Consider the following 18315-nt stretch of genomic DNA (forward strand, 5'->3'; position numbering starts at 1 on the left):
ATTTCTAGAGGAAATGCTCAAGTCAAGATATGTAGATCCTCCCCTCGTAGGGCTGTAATGTACCCAATTGCGAGGTGGGATAGTTGCTGACCAAAAGTGTCATCCCCTGCGCCATGCCAGCTTGGGTGAGTGGCTGAGGTGACGAGGTGAAGTTCAAGGCAACCAATGCCCGCTTCTCCTCCCTTGATTTCACAAAACAAAAGGTCTGGAGATTCTCAAAGTCGACGACCTCAAACGCACCGTGGATGAATAACTCCCGGTACTCCTTGCGCAGCCGCAGTATCTTCTTCCAGAACGAAAGCACACTTTGGGGATCCGACTCCTGCTTCTTCACGTTGATCTCTCTGTACAGATCGTGAGTGCGCATCCACGGTGTTCCCGTCGTGAATCCCGCATTGGGAGAATCGTCCCATTGCATCGGCAGTCGGGCATGATCTCGCGCCAGAATTCGCAGTCCGTCCATGATGCGCTCTGGTCTGCTCGGATCGTTGCCATTTGCAGCCTGGCGCTCCGCCTCTCGATAGTATCCGAGCCCTTCAATGTCCTTATACTCATCGATCGACCACTCCCGTGGCGCATTGATCATCCCGATTTCCTGCCCCTGATACAAGAACAACGTGCCTGTCATGGCCACCATCATCAACGCCAGCATCTTAGCGGAACGTTCGCGGAATTCAGGGGCGTCGGATCCAAATCGTGACACCGACCGGCCGTTGTCGTGGTTCTCACAGAAGGCCGTTGTCCACCCGTCTGTGCCCTCGACGAAAGACTGCCACTTGCCAACAATGGCCTTCATCTCGGTGAGCTTCCACGGCTGGAGAATATACTTGTCTTCCAGACTGCTGCCCATACCGATATGGCCGATGTCCAGATGAAAGACCATGCTGAGCTGCTTCGCGGATGCACCAACGTACTTGAGCACATCTTTCGGGTCGGGAGTATTCGCCAGCTCGCCGACGGTCATCATGTCGCCATATGGCGCCAGGGCTTCATCATACATTTCGCGCAGGAACTCGTGGATCCGCGGACCATTGCACCACATCTCCACCGCCGGCTGGATATAACTTTTCGGGTCGGTGATAGGCGCGTCAGGGAAGTCCGTCCGTTTGCTATACTTGTTGACAGTGTCGACGCGGAAGCCATCTACGCCCTTGTCAAGCCAGAACCGAATCGCACTGCTATAGATGGCTTCCCGCGTGGCTCGGTTGTCCCAGTTCAAGTCCGGCTGCTCCTTCGCGTACAGGTGCAGGTAATACTCCTGCGTGTGCTCGTCCCACGTCCACGTACTCCCAGCGAAGTAGCCCCTATAATTTGTAGGCGGAAGCCGATTGCCCTGCTCGTCATACCGTGCTGGCCGCCAGAAATACCAGTCGCGTTTCTCGTTGTTCCTGCTGCTGCGACTTTCCTTGAACCAGGCGTGCTCGTCGCTGGTGTGATTCACCACTAGATCAAGGATGAGTTTCATCCCGAGCTTGTGGCACTCGTCAATCAGCTTTTCGACGTCCTCGACAGTCCCATACGCCGGAAGCACTTTTTCATAGTCGGAAATATCGTAGCCCATGTCGTGCATTGGTGAATCGTAGTGCGGTGACAGCCATACTACGTCGACTCCCAGCGAATGGAGGTATGGGATCTTAGAGATGAGACCGGGAATATCACCCCATCCATCGCCGTTGGAATCTTTGAATGATGCGGGGTATACCTGGCCATGTCAGCTGTGCATGGGATATCGGTGAAGGTAGAGTACTCTACCTGGTAGACCGTGGCCTCCTTCCACCAGTTGTTGGTCCCTGTGGGGACGGCTGTTATAGCGTGTGGTGACATACTTGGGCTCTGACTAAAGTTCTATACGTCCATTGAGTTCCTGTGTAATGTGGCGTTCATTTGATTATTTATGTGCGGAGATTATCTGGGCTATTTGATCTCTCCGACTTGCATCCGCATCAGCTCCGACTAGAGTCCGCCCCGCAATCTGGACGTGGGGGATGATAACTCACGGGAGGGGAAATTCTGATGACAATGAGACAGCTGCGAGGTTCGTTCTTCTGCATTTTAACGTCTGCTTCGACATGCGACCGTTAGGATCGCGGGCACAGCGTCCCCAACGGACTGCTTCATCCTGGAGATTGTAAGGGCACACGAATTGATCATCATGTATCTTTGACATGTTTCATCCTCACTTGGTGTAAACGTATCACACCTTAACTTTTCACCTTAACTTTTATTCCTCCAGCTTCAAACTCGGCTTGGGCGTGATGAGATCTGGATTCTGGGGAACAATAAGGACTCAAGATCGTGATGTGATGCCTCAGTGACCGATACCTGATTTCTCCGAGCCTAGTATATATGGAAATCCCGGCTTAATGCCTTTTCAAAGCATGGAATTGATGGAGTATAACCCCGCGTTGCCGCCTACCAAGGTATAGCGAACAGTCTGTCTGGCCTATATACTACTTAAGATGCTGCAAGGAAGGACATCACGCAAACCTGCGTCCCAGGGATGAAGTCAGTGTTAATCCAAGACAAGTCACTACTTACTACCCCCTCAAGCAATAACTTTACTCTTCGAAAGGATGAGGATGGTATTAATGCTGAAATCATTGGAAATACAGTGCAAATAACCCTAATGGGTGTCTGAAGGTGCACAGCTTCCCTATATCGCGACGAGGTCCAGTTATACTCTGAACTATTAGAACAGTTCTGATTATTTAGTCGCATTCGGACTATACGGTAGCCCAATCTAGCTATTATAAGCTAACCCCTAACTTAATCCTTGAAGTCCTTTGACGTCGGGGTTTCGGCCCGCAACCCGTGAATTGCACGTTCTGCATCATGACATCGACGCCATCGTTCGTATTCCTAGGGCTGCTTGCCGGTCGAGGTCAGAAAATGCCCTGATGCTGTGGGCCCTATGTTAGTGATAAGTTCATTTGCTTGATATGGTGAGTCATGCCTCGTATTCAATATCAGATGTCTTCCATGGATTGACGCAGAGCTGCGTCACGACTATCCAGCATTCCTCATGTCTGCTATGATAAATACAGTCATCCCTTCCCCATGGAGTAATTCAGCAACTGCAAAACTGCTACCCATACCGACGCCTCGTCACCAGCACGATGTCTGCTCCGGAACCCAAGAGCCCTCTAGGGTATCATCGTGTTCTCGCACCATCCGCGGGCGTCAAGGTGTCTCCACTATGCCTGGGTGCGATGAACTTTGGAACCGCTTGGTATATTGCAAAAGAAATCCCCAGATCACGAAAATGGCGGGTTACTGACCATCACATAGGGAGGAGTCCATGGGCAAATGCACAAAGGCGGATGCCTTTGCGATTATGGATGCGTTCTTCGAGAACGGGGGGAACTTTATCGACACGTATGCTGTGGTGCAGCCGACATGATAAAAAAAAGGATCTAATCTCCCCAGTGCCAACAATTACCAGTCCGAGCAATCAGAAGAATGGATTGGGGACTGGATGACATCGCGTGGGACCCGCGATCAGATGGTGTAAGCATTGTCCGTCCTGGTCTCATGTCTTCTGCCTGTCTGACTGAACAGCATCGCGACCAAATATACCACGGGCTTTCGCACCGCGCACTTTGACAAAGAACCTATTCAGTCCAACTACGTCGGCAACTCCCTCAAGTCGCTGCACATCTCCGTCAACCACAGCCTCAGGAAGCTGCAGACGGACTACATCGATCTTCTCTACGTGCACTGGTGGGACTTCACTACCAGCATCGAGGAGGTCATGCACGGGCTTAATGCGCTGATCTCTGCAGGTAAGGTCCTGTACCTCGGGGTCTCGGATACGCCCGCCTGGGTGGTGGTCAAGGCGAACGCCTACGCGCGATCCCACGGGCTGCGGCCATTCTCCGTCTACCAGGGTAAGTGGAATGCGCTATGCAGAGATATGGAGCGCGAAGTCATCCCAATGTGTCGGGATCAGGGCATGGCGATTGCTCCGTGGGCCCCGTTAGGTCAAGGGCGGTTCAAGACGGCGGAGGCCCGTGAGGCGGCGCATGCAGGCGGAGGGCGCTCGGCCCAGATGAGCGAGGACGAGGTTAAAGTGTCCCAGGCGCTCGAGGCGGTTGCGAAGCCGAAAAAGACGAGTCTGCATGCTGTGGTATGTTTATTGTTCCTCGTGATATGCAGTCATGGTTACTGACTAGTGCAGGCTCTCGCGTATGTCCTGCACAAGTCGCCTTATGTCTACCCCATCATTGGACAGCGAAAGGTAGAGCACCTTCTGGCGAACATCGAAGCGCTCAAGGTTGAGCTGTCCAGGGAAGACATGGACAAGATCGATGCAGCTGTATGCTTTGATCCGGGGTTCCCGATGAATTTCATCTTCCAGGACAAGGCCTATAGCTTGAATTTGACCGCTGCCGATGTGACTTACACTCGCCTTTCAGTACATCTGCATTCCCCTCCTCATCAACAGCCACTCAGGCCGTGCAAGGATATTTGAAGTGGTAGCTCGATATCTGGCGGGCGTCTATCATGCTATTAAATGTACATCAACCGCTAAGGCCATGAACAATCTCCCCCGTTTTGTATGAAAATGGGATGACCCTGCAGGCGGACAGCTATACGATCTATTCAAGGAGCGGTGATGGCATTGAAAGTTTGTCATTTATAGAAAAGCTCATATAGTTAATCATGAAAAATGGGCTCCTTTAGTGATAGGATGTGGCTGGAGCGGTTATTAAGATTAGTGGACATCAAGCTAATTTATATCATTAGGCCCAAGCATTACGGTCAAAGAAAAAAGGAACCTAGTAGGAATATACTGTGTTTGAATGCCTTGCGCGCGACTTGAGAAAAATACTTCGTCTGCTGGCAACTACTTGATGGAATACCGTTGATCAGTGTACTCTTGATGCGGCCTGTTTTGCGAGAAATATCAATCTCCGAGTGAGCCCCGCGGTAACGAAAAATGGTGCGAAACGTCTTGTGGCTCGGGACTCATCATCAAGGTCAGTAAATATCTCTACTACATTTTCCAGGAGCTGTAGATCACTGTCGAAACTCTGTGCATTGGGTTCCGTGATCAAATGCCGAAACAGAGAGAAAACGGCAGTCAATATGAACTGAGCATGGATCCTCGAGATAAAATCAGCTCACCAGAAGGAAAGGAGATAGGCGTGGATTGCATCGACCTACCAGAAAGTATGCCAGTTTAGAAAATCCCGTATGCGGTATATATAAAGCAGCATGGATCGTGATTCCAGGTAGAAGAGCTCTGCACTGGAGGGGAGGAAGGACCACTCCTGGGGAGAAGGCTGGCTGCAAGTACTCACTGCGCTGTGGATCTTGCCCAGGCAATAGTAGTACTCCAGGTGCAAGTTGACACCTCGTAAGCTCAGATCATGGAACGTGTAATTGCGCGAGTTTTCGGATGCAAACAAATCAGGCCAACAGCTATCAGGGAAGCTCGCCTTGAGATCACGTAGTTCCTGATCTAGTTCGCGGATGTACTGAAGACGTCTGGCTTGGTGCTGTCGGCGGCCATAGTTCGAATAAAGAAAATGATACACTTTTGACTTGATCAAGGAAAGGCGAAGGTCCGAGGGGAATAGAAGCTCTTGAGATGACAAAGGTTTGATGAAGAATTGATGATCTGAAGACGATAAGACGTAGTTGTCGGGCATCTGGAGGTCACAGTCCTCGTCTTTCATCAAAGGAGGGTAACCAAAGCGGATTGCCATGTCTTTATCGAGGCCATAGCAAAGCCAGAATAGAGCACGCAGATGTCTCCCTTCTGCCTCATGGATAACACAATACCTGTTTCCTCCAAGAGTATACAACATCCGAACAGCCATGGCCAGCAATAATGACGCCGATCTCGCCTGACCGATAGGTAGAATATAGGAGAACTGACCGTTAGTAAGGCACTCAGGCAATTTGTGGCGGAAGTCACTTACCAGAATAACGACAGTCTCTAAAGTTCTCAGGCTCACTTCCTCCATCAAGAGTTGGGGCAGCAGTGTCAACACCGTTTGCATGTACGCATCAGGGTCAGTATCGGCAAACTCGGGCTCAAGGCGGTGCATTTGCGTTACCATTGCAGTGAGTGCAATGGGACAGGCCACATTAGCAGTAGGACTTGAGTCGGGCGGGTTGTTTAGAATATTTGAGTCGAGTAATTTTTCCAATGCCTCAGTATTGACGAGGGGGAAAACTGAGTATAGCCCAGCTTTCGCGTAATGGTGTATAGAGCGTCGTATCAACTCAACTGGTGGCCATTTTTGAGACACGATTCTTTTCGACTCTGGAGGAACCTGCATCTTTAATGATCGCGATAGATGGTATAAGAGCCGATCAATGTCTAGATGCGAGCCAGTCTGTTGGTGAACAACAGAAGAAAACGACGCTCTTTGGGCGGATTGACTCATTCCCATCCCGCAGTGTGCAAGGTGCCATTGAAACATGCTCAGTGCCGTGTCACAATCATATAGATCTGGGAGATAGTTGACGGCCAGATTTTGAAGGGGGAAATATTCTGGACATGTTAATTGATGCGTTTCTTTGCTGCTGTTTTCGGCCGCTATCAAAGCTTCCAACTCCTCGATTCGTGCTTCAGCTTCGGCAAGGCGGCTGAAGAGATGTGAGCCTTACGGAAGATTAGACGAGCTCTGATTTCTTACGTCTTAGCATCTTTTCGTGGCGGAGGCGAGCTTGCAGTAAAAGTACAAGGCACGGACGCAAGACGACACGTTTCACAGGCCGGTTTAGCATTATCACACCGGATCTATCAATCAATTGTGGTGACGGTGAGTGGCCGGTGCCTTCTGGTACACGAATATAGGTCTAGATTGCCGTGTCTACGTACCTTTCTCTGTCGACACAGATCGCACGCAGTGCGTAGCCTACCACCGCGTCGAATGAGAGGCAATCCACTCATTCTGACCAATATCAACCAGAAGATTGCGTACACAGGTCCAATAGGTCAAGGGCAAGTGGCTATGCTGTCGGATTAGCCGAGAAATAGGAAATCATTAATTCCTGCCTCTATAGAGAGATACTGTAGGTTAAAAAAGGCATCCAGTGAAATCGACACATTGATGAGTAATCGGGAATGATCTTGCTGCGGAACTAGGATACGACTACGTCGCCTATATCAATGATCACCGTTTCAGGCTTCCAAGATGGGAAAAGGCGCTTGCAGATCAGGATCCATGAAGGATTCTTGGCAGAAAAGCTCATAGAAACAGCTAATCGTTCCAGATCTACCTGTCAAGGTTCCCTGACCATTACTTTGCCATTCAAGCGATTCGTCAGCTCTGTTCCATCCGCTTGGCTGCTAAGCATAGCAAAAAAAGTGGCACTGCTCTATTTTCAATATCCTATCAGATATCAAACTTTGATTCAATGCTGTTTCTGCTCCTGATTAGACTTGTTTCTGTCAGTCTCAGGTTAGAGTGACTGACGACAGTGATGACGAGTCATCATGACCATGAGCACAGTTATGGACACTACTCCTTCACCAGGAAAGGCATTCCTGGGCTAACAAGGAGAGATCTATAAATTCGCCCTTCGCTATCAAGAATGAAACCTTCAGCCACATCTTAAGCAAGAACAAGCGAGCAAACATCCCGTGCTCTCTTCTCTCTCCTGTCTTCGACCATGCATCTCTCCGAACTTGGAAAGCTGGCTGTTGTGGCCATGGCTGGGCTTGCAATTGCTCATCCAGGTGCTCACGAGCCTAGCTCCTATACCGACCTGACCAAGCGAACCTTTCTCCACAACGCCCGGCGAAGCCTGGATCACTGTGCTGATCACCTTGAGCGACGGGGAGTTCATGTCCGTGCTGAAGCTCGGCGTGCTGCCTTGCTCGACAAGTACCGAAAGCGATCCCTTGCGGTTCGGGACACGGAGAAAGTGGTGAACACATCCCACCATTCCAATTTGGACGTGTCGGCCAACACCCCCGAGACAGAACTCTTCTCCAGGAACCCGGTCTGCATTCTTGCTCCCGAAGGCGAAATTGGACCTTTTTGGGTGAAGGGCGAATTGATCCGGCATGATATTTCTGATGGCCAGGCAGGCATCCCCATCATCATTGACGGACAGTTCATCGACGTCAACACCTGCGAGCCCATCTCAGATCTCTACTGGGATGTCTGGAACTGCAATGCCACCGGTGTCTATTCCGGCGTCCAGAGCAGCATGAATGGCAATGGCGATGACGCCTCGAATCTCGACAAGACCTTCTTGCGCGGCATCCAGAAAACCGATGCGGATGGAGTGGCAGGCTTCAAGACCGTGTTTCCCGGACATTATTCTGGACGTACAACGCATATTCACGTCGTCGCGCATCTTAACGCAACGCTACTGCCTAACAACACGTTGACCGGCGGCTATGTTCCTCACATCGGTCAGCTGTTTTTTGACCAGGATCTGATCTATGAAGTCGAGGCGACCTACCCCTACAACACCAGCACCGTGTCGATTACCAAGAATGCAGATGACCACGTTGTCCAAGCCGAGACCGAGGATAGCAACTCTGATCCGTTCTTTGAGTATGCCTATCTTGGTGAATCCATTGAAGACGGTCTTCTTGCCTGGGTCACTATGGGAGTCAACGTTACGGCCAACCACGACTCGGCTGTGTCATACGCTGCTACCCTTACATCTGATGGTGGTGTCGCAAACGGCGATAGCGCTGCAGGTGACCAGGTTCCCTCCGGCTCAGCCGGTGCAATCCCGTCGGCATAAGAGTAGCGATCGTTATGTTTAACAATATTTCGGTTTTGAGGCAGCGTTCCGCGCAGTTCATGGAAATGAAGCTTCCAGACAGCCTCCTTCTAGACCAAAATCCTTGCAAACGTCTGGAGATTACCTTCTTGTGCCTATGATTCTCTGTTTTCCGAATATTCCATTATTCCATACTGTAACCCACCTAGTCTTTCCTTCAATCTAGTCACCGTTCTCCACCTACCTTCCGTAGCCGTGCATTCTTCCAGAATTAATTCTATTCCGCCTTTCTTCATCCTTGCTATCACATAGCAGACCCGTTAGCCGCGGCCTATGGATTGTATAAGGGTCAGACGCACACCATGTGGTAGTCTCCAACTATAGGGTAGCCTGCTCCATAGGCAGGATGAATTTCTGTTCTTATGAAAGTGAACAAGACAGTTATTATGGCCATTAAGCCAAACAGCACATGCTTTCCACAATCTCATACAAAGCAATGTTAGTATTGTTCGTGGCTGCAAAAATAAGCCCGTGGTGGAGTCGGAGGAGTCGACTGGCGCATGAGCATGAATGCCGGCTTCAAGGGTTCAGTATTTGCGATCATTTAGTAAGCAAGCACTCTTCGAATATCTATAATATGAGTCAGATCTAGCCCTTTTTGGGGAGGATTCACATGCGCCAAGGATCAAGGTGCGGAGAGAAATAAGCATCGAAGGGACTCTTCAGCTTGATCCAGCTTTATTCCCCTCGTGCCTCGCATAAGGGGAAATGCCGGTCACGAGTCACAGGGAGAAGCGTTATCACAGTATTATGACCTGCAGGTAGATAGCGAGCTAAGAGTCAGCCATGTAACCCAAGGAATTGCCAAGCATTTTCTCGAGTCAGTCCGACGGACTATAAATGCTTTCCCATTGGACGCAACGAGGAAAGTAGCGGCAATTATAGTACACCCAAGACCAGATTGTACCGGCGGCAATATAAAATTCTTGGTGCAGTAGATTCTGCAGGCAAACGACGCGGATATCCGACGGACAGGTCCCTGAAATCCTCGTGACGATGGCGCCAATAGTCTACTTTCCAATCAACCATGCAGATCGTTATCTTCAGCGAATTCTCACGTCGGTCATGCACTCAATTCAGAGCGCTGTCCGCAATGCTTACAGATGAGTCTTATCTCTGTTAATGTAACTGTCTCGGAGCAGTGATGCGGGGAAACGGACAGTTACCGTCTTGCAATATCCCATGATGTGTATAGCTCCGGACTGGGTCGGGCCAAGATCGGACAGTTCTGTGCTTGACGATGATGACCTGAAGCAGGTAGGCGATGAAGAATCAGCGATGCCAGATGCTCTGGTATAAATACTCAGCGGGAGCTCATAGAGCTCTCCCCAGAAGCATCCCACTTTGAATCCGATATCCCTCTCCTTCAGATCACATCCTCAACATGCGAGGCCTTCTTCTGGCTGGGGCTCTTGCCCTACCTGCTTCTATCTTTGCTCATCCCGCTCACCAGTCTCAAGGACTCCAGCGTCGTACTGTTGATCTGAATGCTTTCCGCTTGAAGTCCCTGGCCAAGTATGTCAATGCGACAGAGACCGTCATTGAGACCCCGTCCTCCTTTGCCCCTTTCAAACCACAAAGCTATGTGGAGGCGGCGACTCAGCATGTCAAGATGATTGCCCCGGATGCGACTTTCCGCGTGGTTAATGATCACTATGTTGGTGACAATGGCGTCGCCCATGTCCATTTCCGCCAGACAGCCAACGGTCTCGATATCGACAATGCCGATTTCAATGTCAACGTAAGTATCATGTTAAGCAGTGTTGTCTCTCGCTAACGAGGTGTGCAGGTCGGAAAAGACGGAAAGGTCTTTTCGTATGGCAACTCTTTCTACACCGGCAAGATCCCAAGTTCGGCGTCTTTGACCAAGCGCGACTTTTCCGACCCGGTGTCTGCTCTCAAGGGAACTAAAGATACACTGCAGCTTCCAATTACTGTGGAGGGCGCGTCTTCCAAGAGCGCAGGGGAGAAGGAGTCGTATGTTTTCAAAGGGGTCTCTGGGACTGTCTCTGATCCCAAGGCCAAACTGGTCTACTTTGTCAAAGAGGATAAAAGCCTCGCCTTGACATGGAGAGTTGAGACAGACATTGACAGCAACTGGCTCTTGACCTACATCGATGCCAAGAGCGGCAAGGAGATCCACGGTGTGGTGGACTATGTTGCTGAAGCAGACTACCAAGTATAGTGAGTATCGAGTCAATCTCGTCGAAGAGACCTTACTGACATGATTCCAGCGCCTGGGGAATCAATGACCCAACAGAGGGCTCGCGGACGGTGGTCAAGGATCCTTGGGACTCCGTCGCGTCGGAGTTTACCTGGATCAGCGATGGCAGCAAAAACTATACGACTTCTCGCGGCAACAACGGGATCGCCCAGTCCAACCCCAGCGGTGGATCAAGCTACCTGAACAATTATCGCCCTAGCAGCTCGAGCCTGTCGTTCAAGTATCCCTATACCACGAGCTCGACGCCTCCATCGTCCTACATCGATGCATCGATCATCCAGCTCTTCTACACGGCCAATACCTATCATGATCTGCTTTACACTCTTGGCTTCACCGAGAAGGCCGGTAACTTCGAGTACAACACCCACGGGCAAGGCGGCGCTGGGAACGACTATGTGATCCTGAACGCCCAGGACGGCTCTGGCACCAACAACGCCAACTTTGCGACCCCCCCTGATGGCCAGCCCGGCCGCATGCGCATGTACGTCTGGACTGAGTCGACACCGTACCGCGATGGCTCCTTTGAGGCCGGAATTGTGATCCACGAGTATACCCATGGCCGTACGTATACCTTGCTTGTTTTTTGAGAATCTAGGCATTAACTGTTTGCAGTGTCCACCCGGCTCACCGGAGGCCCTGCCAACTCCAACTGCTTGAATGCGCTCGAGTCCGGCGGCATGGGCGAAGGCTGGGGTGATTTCATGGCCACGGCAATTCGCCTCAAGGCCGGTGACACACGCTCGAAGGACTATACCATGGGAGAATGGGCTGCGAACCGGCCAGGCGGAATCCGCTCATACCCGTACTCGACCTCGCTGACCACCAACCCTCTCACGTACACCAGCCTCAACTCGCTGAACGAGGTCCACGCCATCGGCACGGCCTGGGCGACAATGCTGTACGAGGTGATGTGGAATCTGATCGATAAATACGGCAAGAATGATGCGCCGAAGCCTACGTTCCGCAATGGTGTGCCGACAGACGGCAAGTACCTCACCATGAAATTGGTCATCGATGCAATGGCGTTGTAAGTTTGCCGAGAATCCTTCCAGAGCTGATCATGTCGCTAATCAGGAGACAGGCAACCATGCAATCCCAACTTCGTCCAGGCCCGTGATGCTATCCTTGATGCTGATACTGCTCTGACTGGTGGTGTCAACAAATGTGAGATTTGGAAGGCATTTGCCAAGCGTGGATTGGGTTCTGGTGCGCAATACAGCTCGAGTCGTCGCGTTGGAAGTACTCAGATTCCCAGTGGTGTTTGTTGAATGCACCCATACTGAGCAGTAAGGGGTAGTTTAATGAGGACAATGACAATTTCTTGGCACTGTTACCCTGTATCCCACAAATTGTTCCGTAATAAGCGGGGAGAAATAGGGTCCGTCCAACAGCACACCATGGCTCGATTAACCAATCCTGGACTGTTGGTACCTATCGAGTTTGGGGGGTAATTTGTAGTCGATACCACCTTAATTTCTACTAATAGTAATCCAATTCTTGTCAGGAAATGAGCATGAGCATCTGGACCAATTGGGCCCCCTGATTTATAGCCAAGAAAGTAGCCGAGTTCAGGCCCAGAAAAGAGTCTCGAACACGGCCAATGACTGCCCTCACCAAGATGAACCACGATCCCAAAGAGGTTACGGCAGGAAGCAGTCTAGGACCATTAGATGATGGTTGATCCATTGCGGTTCTGTCTTTCGATCATGGGTTTGTCGGACCCTGCCACGCTACCTGGGTTCATTTCCGGGTGATTATTGTAGAGGCTTAGAGCAGTCCCATACTTAACCCTCGTGGTCCCCTTTCCCATCTTCCAACCATCAAAGCATCAGTGTGTTCCAACTACTAGTCATTCCTTGCTTTGCATTACCACCAGTCACTCTTTTACCAGTTCTGTTCATATTCAAACGTGTATTCTTCTTCTATCTACCCTTTCTTTTTTCCCCATAGTAGATCCTGAAACCCATCTCGGCCAATCAAACCAATAAGAATACGAGGATCAACATGATGCGCTCCGTGATCCCCCTGATGATCTCGCTTGGTTCGCTGGCCGCAGCCATCAACATCACCAGTCCTGCGGCCAACACCACCTACGCAGCCGGGTCCACTGTGACCGTCAAGTGGACCAGCGTCGATACCGATCCCACCAACTTCAGCCTCTATCTCTGGAACTTTGTCTCCTGGCCTCCCACCTATGTTCCGCTGGCCCTGGACATCCCAACGGCCGATCTGTCCCACTCGGTCCAGATCCCCTGCGACACCAACCCCGAATGGGGCTACCAGATCAGCGGCATCAACGGCACCAACGTCTACATCATCTACGCGCAGGGCGACAAGTTCACCGTCTCCGAGCCCGTCGACGGCACCGACTGTGTCGACCCTGCTCCGGAGCCCACGCCGTCCACCTGCCCCAGCGCTGCGGCGTCTACCGTTTATGTCACGGTGAGCCCTACCGGTTCCAGCTCCCGTCTTTTCCATCCTTCCTCCCACGTCTCCTCTCCTTCACCCAGCACCACTGCAACCTCCAAATCTGTGAAGCCCGGAATCGTGCCTAAGACTATTGGTTGGTGTTCAGACTACTCCCACCCTGTGACCTTGGACAAGGTTCCCACTCCGACTCAAGCGCCTATGGTTACTCCCGCCCCGGGCCAAGATACGGGTGCTCGTGGTCGTCGTGTCAAGACCATTACTACGACTGTGAGTATCGAGGCTTGTCCGATCGACGCGATCTGATGGAAGTCTCCGGGTGAAGTCTGTTGGATGGGGCAGTCAGATTTAATTTCTTCGTGCCGATGTATTTTGTCCAGTACTAGGTATACTTAGTAGTAAATATTGTAGGAGATATTTTATGTAACAATAGTTGAGGCTATTTCTGGCTCGAGCTAATTCTAATTTGCGTATCATATCATCCTCGGCTGTTAAACTCCCATCCAATTACGCTACGCATGGCCGAAGACGAGACAACAACGAAAGCATTTGGTTCAATTTCAACAACTCCTGGACTCGGATGTTCTCCGAGCCCGCCAGCTGATAGGCTTAATCCAAGTCATAGACGCCGAGAATCTGCTATGAGGCCAGGTCTTTTTATATTTGTGACATATAACTGTGAGGAGTTGTCGCATGGTTGGCAGAAATAAAAAGTGAACTTTGGTACAGCAATAAAGGCCTGCTGGGTTGTCATACTCCTGGTACAGGCTGGGGTAGAGCCAAGGAAATTATAGGGCGGGATACTACCGTCACCAAGCATTCTTGGACATTCCCTACACACAGGACTCTTGGTAAAAACTTGTGGAATAGCAGGACAAAATAAGGACTCGGCCAAGATATCCACTCACTCATATCTTCTGCAGACAACACTGATGGCAGCACTTTTGTAGAGCCTACCGGGTCTAAATTTGGTTGTTCTCGCTGATCGACACGAGACGGACTCTATTTTTGGCACACCAAACTGGGCCCTGGCAGTCCAGGTACAGGAACACGAACGCTAAGCTTCGTATTATGGTTGCATCCGAGATCAGCCATCCGACCGCACCAAAAATGGTCAGCTAGGATATTTCTCGTTATATTTCACGAGATGCATACGAGATAGACCCTTGATCCTGCTACAGGTGGGGCCAAAGTTTCCCCAGGGGCACTCATCCTGCGAGCCATGCCTCCCATTCCTCTCGTATAGGGACACGGGCTGTTTGAAGTAATTTCCGATGCAGACTGGGGCAACTCTCATTTGCCCTCGCCCGTGTTCTATACGAGGGCATGGATGATCACCGTGTTCATGTTCGGGTATGGGGACATTACTGGCTCTTGCAGACTCCAAGTTTACAGCTCTTCGAAGATCATGCAAAGGAACATGACCGTCCAGTTCCGCTATATAAAGGACAATTGCACCCCTCGGTCTAGGTCTTCTCATCAGCATCAAACATCTTCATCCTCAGTCTTCAACATCAAGGCAATTGCCCGAACGATCTCATCAAAATCTCTTGAATAAACCGACATCATGTTGTACCTTCCTCTCGTTGCCCTCTCCGTTGCTGCCACCGTTCCCCTGGTGAGCGCATACCCCATCAATGGCGACGGTGTCAACTGCCGCTCTGGTCCCGGCACCAACCACCCCGTGGTCAAGTCTTACCCCAGGGGCCATGAGGTCACCCTTGTCTGCCAAGCACCCGGCACCGACGTCAAGGGCGACTCGCTCTGGGACAAGACCTCCGACGGCTGCTATGTCGCCGATTACTACGTCAAGACTGGTACTACCGGCTACGTCACCAAGCACTGCGATGACGGCAGCGATGGTGGCAGCGGCGGTGGCAGCGGCAGTCTCCCTGGTCTCAATGCCAAGCAGTCCGCTCACGCCCACAAGGTCATCGATGAGGCAAAGAAGGAAGGCCTGGGTCGTCAGGGTTGCCTGGCTGGTATTGCGACTGCCTTGGTCGAGGTGAGTCGATCCTTCTTCAAACCTTCAATTGGAGTTATGTACTGATCGAGCTAGTCCAACCTTTTGATGTACGCCAACAGCAAGGTTCCCGCGTCCCTCAACTACCCCCATGATGCCGTCGGCCACGACTACGACAGCGTGGGCATCTTCCAGCAGCGTGCTGTCTACTATCCCAACATCGCTGCTGACATGGACGCTGCCCGCTCCGCCGCTCAGTTCTTTGCCAAGATGAAGAACATCAGCGGCTGGAAGACGATGGAGGTCGGCAAGCTTTGCCAGAAGGTCCAGGTCTCGGCCTATCCTGATCGCTATGCGCAGCGTGTGCCTGCTGCTGAGAAGATCTGCGCTGCTGGTGGATTGTAATTTCTTTACTCCCGTCCTTTTCTCTCGATGCGACCGAAATAGCGCATAGAGTGTTCGAACTGTCGAGTCTTCTTCTAAACCATTCTCATCCCGTCTTGTTTTAGATCATGTATATTTTTCTCTTCTATATTCTGTCTTGTTGATAGCAATTGACTGGAATCAATCAGCTACGGTATAGCTGACTTTGGACTTGCCGGCCTTCCTCGTAATCTTCCTCACCGTAGTCGAGCCACATAGATCCGTCGTATCGACATGCGTGCCTCCACACGGATACACCTCAGCTCCGACGATATTGACCACGCGAAACTTCTCGCCGGGGGCAATGGCGACGGAACCGCGATCGGGCAGCAATCGCTCCAGTCCTCGTCGTCGGAACTCCTCCTCATCCCACCAGTCCACCTCGACCGGCAACTTGGCGTCAATCAACTCGTTCACTTTCGCCTGGATCGGATCCTTCCATCTCCCATCAATAGCACCCTGGAACTCACACGCCGCCGCGTCAGGGAAATGTGATGCCTTGAGTTCGTCGAACCCCTCCACCTCCTTTTCCAAGAGGTGTCGGACCGCCGCGCCGAGGACATGGCCCGCCGTGTGCAGGCGCGAATACAGCAGACGCTTATCAGCGTCTATGGCTTGTTCGACGGTATCTCCCCCGGAGAAGACGGTGGGGTGATTGAACCGACCAAAGTGGAGGACTTGGCCCTCGCGTACTGCGTCCATGCGGACGGATGCGACCGTGAACACTACACCCGCGGCGTTGGTCATGGTGCCCTCGTCCGATGGCTGGCCGCCCCCCTGGGGATGAAAAATGGTCTGCTCTGTGATAACAGCGTAATCTTCCTCGGTGCCTTGCTTGAAGAGCTGTCGGTTGGATTCTTCCAAGGCTGCGAAAGGGTGGATGCCCTTCACGATGGTTTGGAGATTGTGGAGCTTGGCATTGTGCTGGAAGGCAAGAAAAGTGCGGTCGGTCGCGGTCATGATTAGTTGAAAGCAAAGTCTCAGCAGGATTTAAGCTTATGGAATGAGAGTAACTATGGTGTATACATTATAAAAGAGAGAAAGTTGCTTCATTTCTTTTTTCTGCTGTGATCTTCCCTCGGCACTATAATAGTAACGTAAGCTCCAAACGGGGAATAGCGTCAACACCCTGTGCTGCTGCGTTGTAATTATTCTCCGTCAAAGAACGATTTTTCTGAAAGATAGACATTGAGGGTTCGATGAGCGGATCGTTATATACTTTATCACTTAGTAAAGCATGTGGTGCTTTTAACAGTCATTTCAGGATATAGTCCCCATCTGTCCATAACAAGGACCGACCATCAACAACGCCCGATGTCGAACTAGTAGTGAAAGAAGTGAAAGACTCCGAGCTAATGAGCGACGCATGTGCATCGAACTTTTGCAATAGGCTAGATATATCTCAGTTGTCGCATGGAGCGCAGCATCCGGTACACCCCAAACAAGGTGGCATAGATGCCTCCGCCAGCAGTGGCCCACGCAGGGGCCGCCAGACGCAAGGACGACACAGCAATAGGGCCTGGCTGTTTGTAGGTATCCGATCGGACGACGTGCTTGCGCCGTTGGTTTGTGTCTGAGACAAAGTGGTTGTCACCCTGGTTAACCCAGTCCCTGTTGAGGTTCACCATCTCATGGTGTCATACCTGGGGTTTGCAGCCTCTGCTTTAAAGTACTAAAGAGAGGTCTCGAACGATGGACAATTGTTTGATACATGTTCCTGACAATCCTCAAATCGGAGACAGAGATGACTTGTTAGCTTTGTGAAGTAGATGGGATATTGTTCAGAAATTCAGTGGACACTACGGTATTATGAGCAAAAACCAACGACAAGACAAAAGTCTCGATAATAAAGAATTCCGGGGGCGACTGGGGACGATCAAGCTGTCATCAGACCCGGCATTCTGTGGTGTGGCGAATTTCATCATGACTTCCCCGGATTCGAGAAAACGCAAACGAATCCACCATCCTACCAAGGTACCAATGCTGTCAGATAAATAAACAGCCAGTCAGTGGTCCGTCGACTATCCAATCGTTTTGCGATTCTTTATTGTTCGCCGCGGTTGGCTCGATAAGGTTATGGTTGGCGCATTCAGGAGTATGGACATTTATATATAGATGCATGTCGTCTACGAGCTTCTCGACAGTCATGCACGAGATCCTGAGCATTCAAAACGAGTTTTTCCCCAGGATGGACTTGACCGCCGCGTTGTGTGTCGATCAGGCTGATTCTATAATTTGACAAAACAAGGATGCGGATAGTTCCATGCTAGTGAATGCTATCCTGGTTCATCACTGGTGATCGACAGTTATGGGCATTAGCGGAGTCACACATAAGTGCTGCGCCCCTGAGATACGGGATGGATTATCACCAACTCGTCTTCCTTTCGAGGCTCGCCGACTAAACGATATATGAGATTATGATCAGCTTTTGTCAGGGATTGCATCGCTTGCAGAAGACAGCCCTGTTGCGAGGAGTTTGAGGCAGATTGCGGATTATCTCGCAAAAGAAGACACACGG

The 18315-nt window shown here is 51.0% G+C and overlaps 8 protein-coding genes across 8 annotated transcripts; 5 read left to right on the top strand and 3 right to left on the bottom strand.

Moving 5' to 3' along the window:
- Positions 1 to 22: 22 nt before the first annotated feature.
- Aud_009411 (glycoside hydrolase family 13 protein) lies at positions 23 to 1824 on the bottom strand (the record flags this gene model as incomplete). The annotated part of the gene is made up of 2 exons (XM_043294264.1): positions 23 to 1702; positions 1753 to 1824. 2 exons carry the CDS (start codon positions 1822 to 1824, stop codon positions 23 to 25), a joined length of 1752 nt encoding a protein of 583 aa, XP_043150199.1.
- A 1292-nt stretch (positions 1825 to 3116) lies between these two features.
- Positions 3117 to 4471, top strand: Aud_009412 (aldo/keto reductase; the record flags this gene model as incomplete). Its single annotated transcript, XM_043294265.1, has 5 exons — positions 3117 to 3229; positions 3289 to 3375; positions 3427 to 3507; positions 3559 to 4126; positions 4178 to 4471. 5 exons carry the CDS (start codon positions 3117 to 3119, stop codon positions 4469 to 4471), a joined length of 1143 nt encoding a protein of 380 aa, XP_043150200.1.
- A 691-nt stretch (positions 4472 to 5162) lies between these two features.
- On the bottom strand, positions 5163 to 6290 carry Aud_009413 (fungal specific transcription factor domain-containing protein; the record flags this gene model as incomplete). Its single annotated transcript, XM_043294266.1, has 1 exon — positions 5163 to 6290. One exon carries the CDS (start codon positions 6288 to 6290, stop codon positions 5163 to 5165), a length of 1128 nt encoding a protein of 375 aa, XP_043150201.1.
- Positions 6291 to 7629: 1339 nt separating this feature from the next.
- Positions 7630 to 8721, top strand: Aud_009414 (intradiol ring-cleavage dioxygenase; the record flags this gene model as incomplete). Its single annotated transcript, XM_043294267.1, has 1 exon — positions 7630 to 8721. One exon carries the CDS (start codon positions 7630 to 7632, stop codon positions 8719 to 8721), a length of 1092 nt encoding a protein of 363 aa, XP_043150202.1.
- Positions 8722 to 10144: 1423 nt separating this feature from the next.
- On the top strand, positions 10145 to 12252 carry Aud_009415 (extracellular metalloproteinase; the record flags this gene model as incomplete). The annotated part of the gene is made up of 5 exons (XM_043294268.1): positions 10145 to 10501; positions 10550 to 10944; positions 10995 to 11545; positions 11597 to 12011; positions 12066 to 12252. 5 exons carry the CDS (start codon positions 10145 to 10147, stop codon positions 12250 to 12252), a joined length of 1905 nt encoding a protein of 634 aa, XP_043150203.1.
- Positions 12253 to 12988: 736 nt separating this feature from the next.
- Aud_009416 (GPI anchored serine-threonine rich family protein) lies at positions 12989 to 13717 on the top strand (the record flags this gene model as incomplete). Its single annotated transcript, XM_043294269.1, has 1 exon — positions 12989 to 13717. The coding sequence occupies one exon, from the start codon at positions 12989 to 12991 to the stop codon at positions 13715 to 13717; it is 729 nt and encodes a 242-aa protein (XP_043150204.1).
- Positions 13718 to 14978: 1261 nt separating this feature from the next.
- Aud_009417 (uncharacterized protein) lies at positions 14979 to 15779 on the top strand (the record flags this gene model as incomplete). Its single annotated transcript, XM_043294270.1, has 2 exons — positions 14979 to 15416; positions 15471 to 15779. The coding sequence occupies 2 exons, from the start codon at positions 14979 to 14981 to the stop codon at positions 15777 to 15779; spliced, it is 747 nt and encodes a 248-aa protein (XP_043150205.1).
- A 159-nt stretch (positions 15780 to 15938) lies between these two features.
- Positions 15939 to 16757, bottom strand: Aud_009418 (putative alanine--tRNA ligase; the record flags this gene model as incomplete). Its single annotated transcript, XM_043294271.1, has 1 exon — positions 15939 to 16757. The coding sequence occupies one exon, from the start codon at positions 16755 to 16757 to the stop codon at positions 15939 to 15941; it is 819 nt and encodes a 272-aa protein (XP_043150206.1).
- Positions 16758 to 18315: the final 1558 nt, after the last annotated feature.

The sequence above is a fragment of the Aspergillus udagawae genome (assembly GCF_001078395.1).
Source record: "Aspergillus udagawae IFM 46973 DNA, scaffold_7, whole genome shotgun sequence".
Lineage (NCBI taxonomy): Eukaryota > Fungi > Ascomycota > Eurotiomycetes > Eurotiales > Aspergillaceae > Aspergillus > Aspergillus udagawae.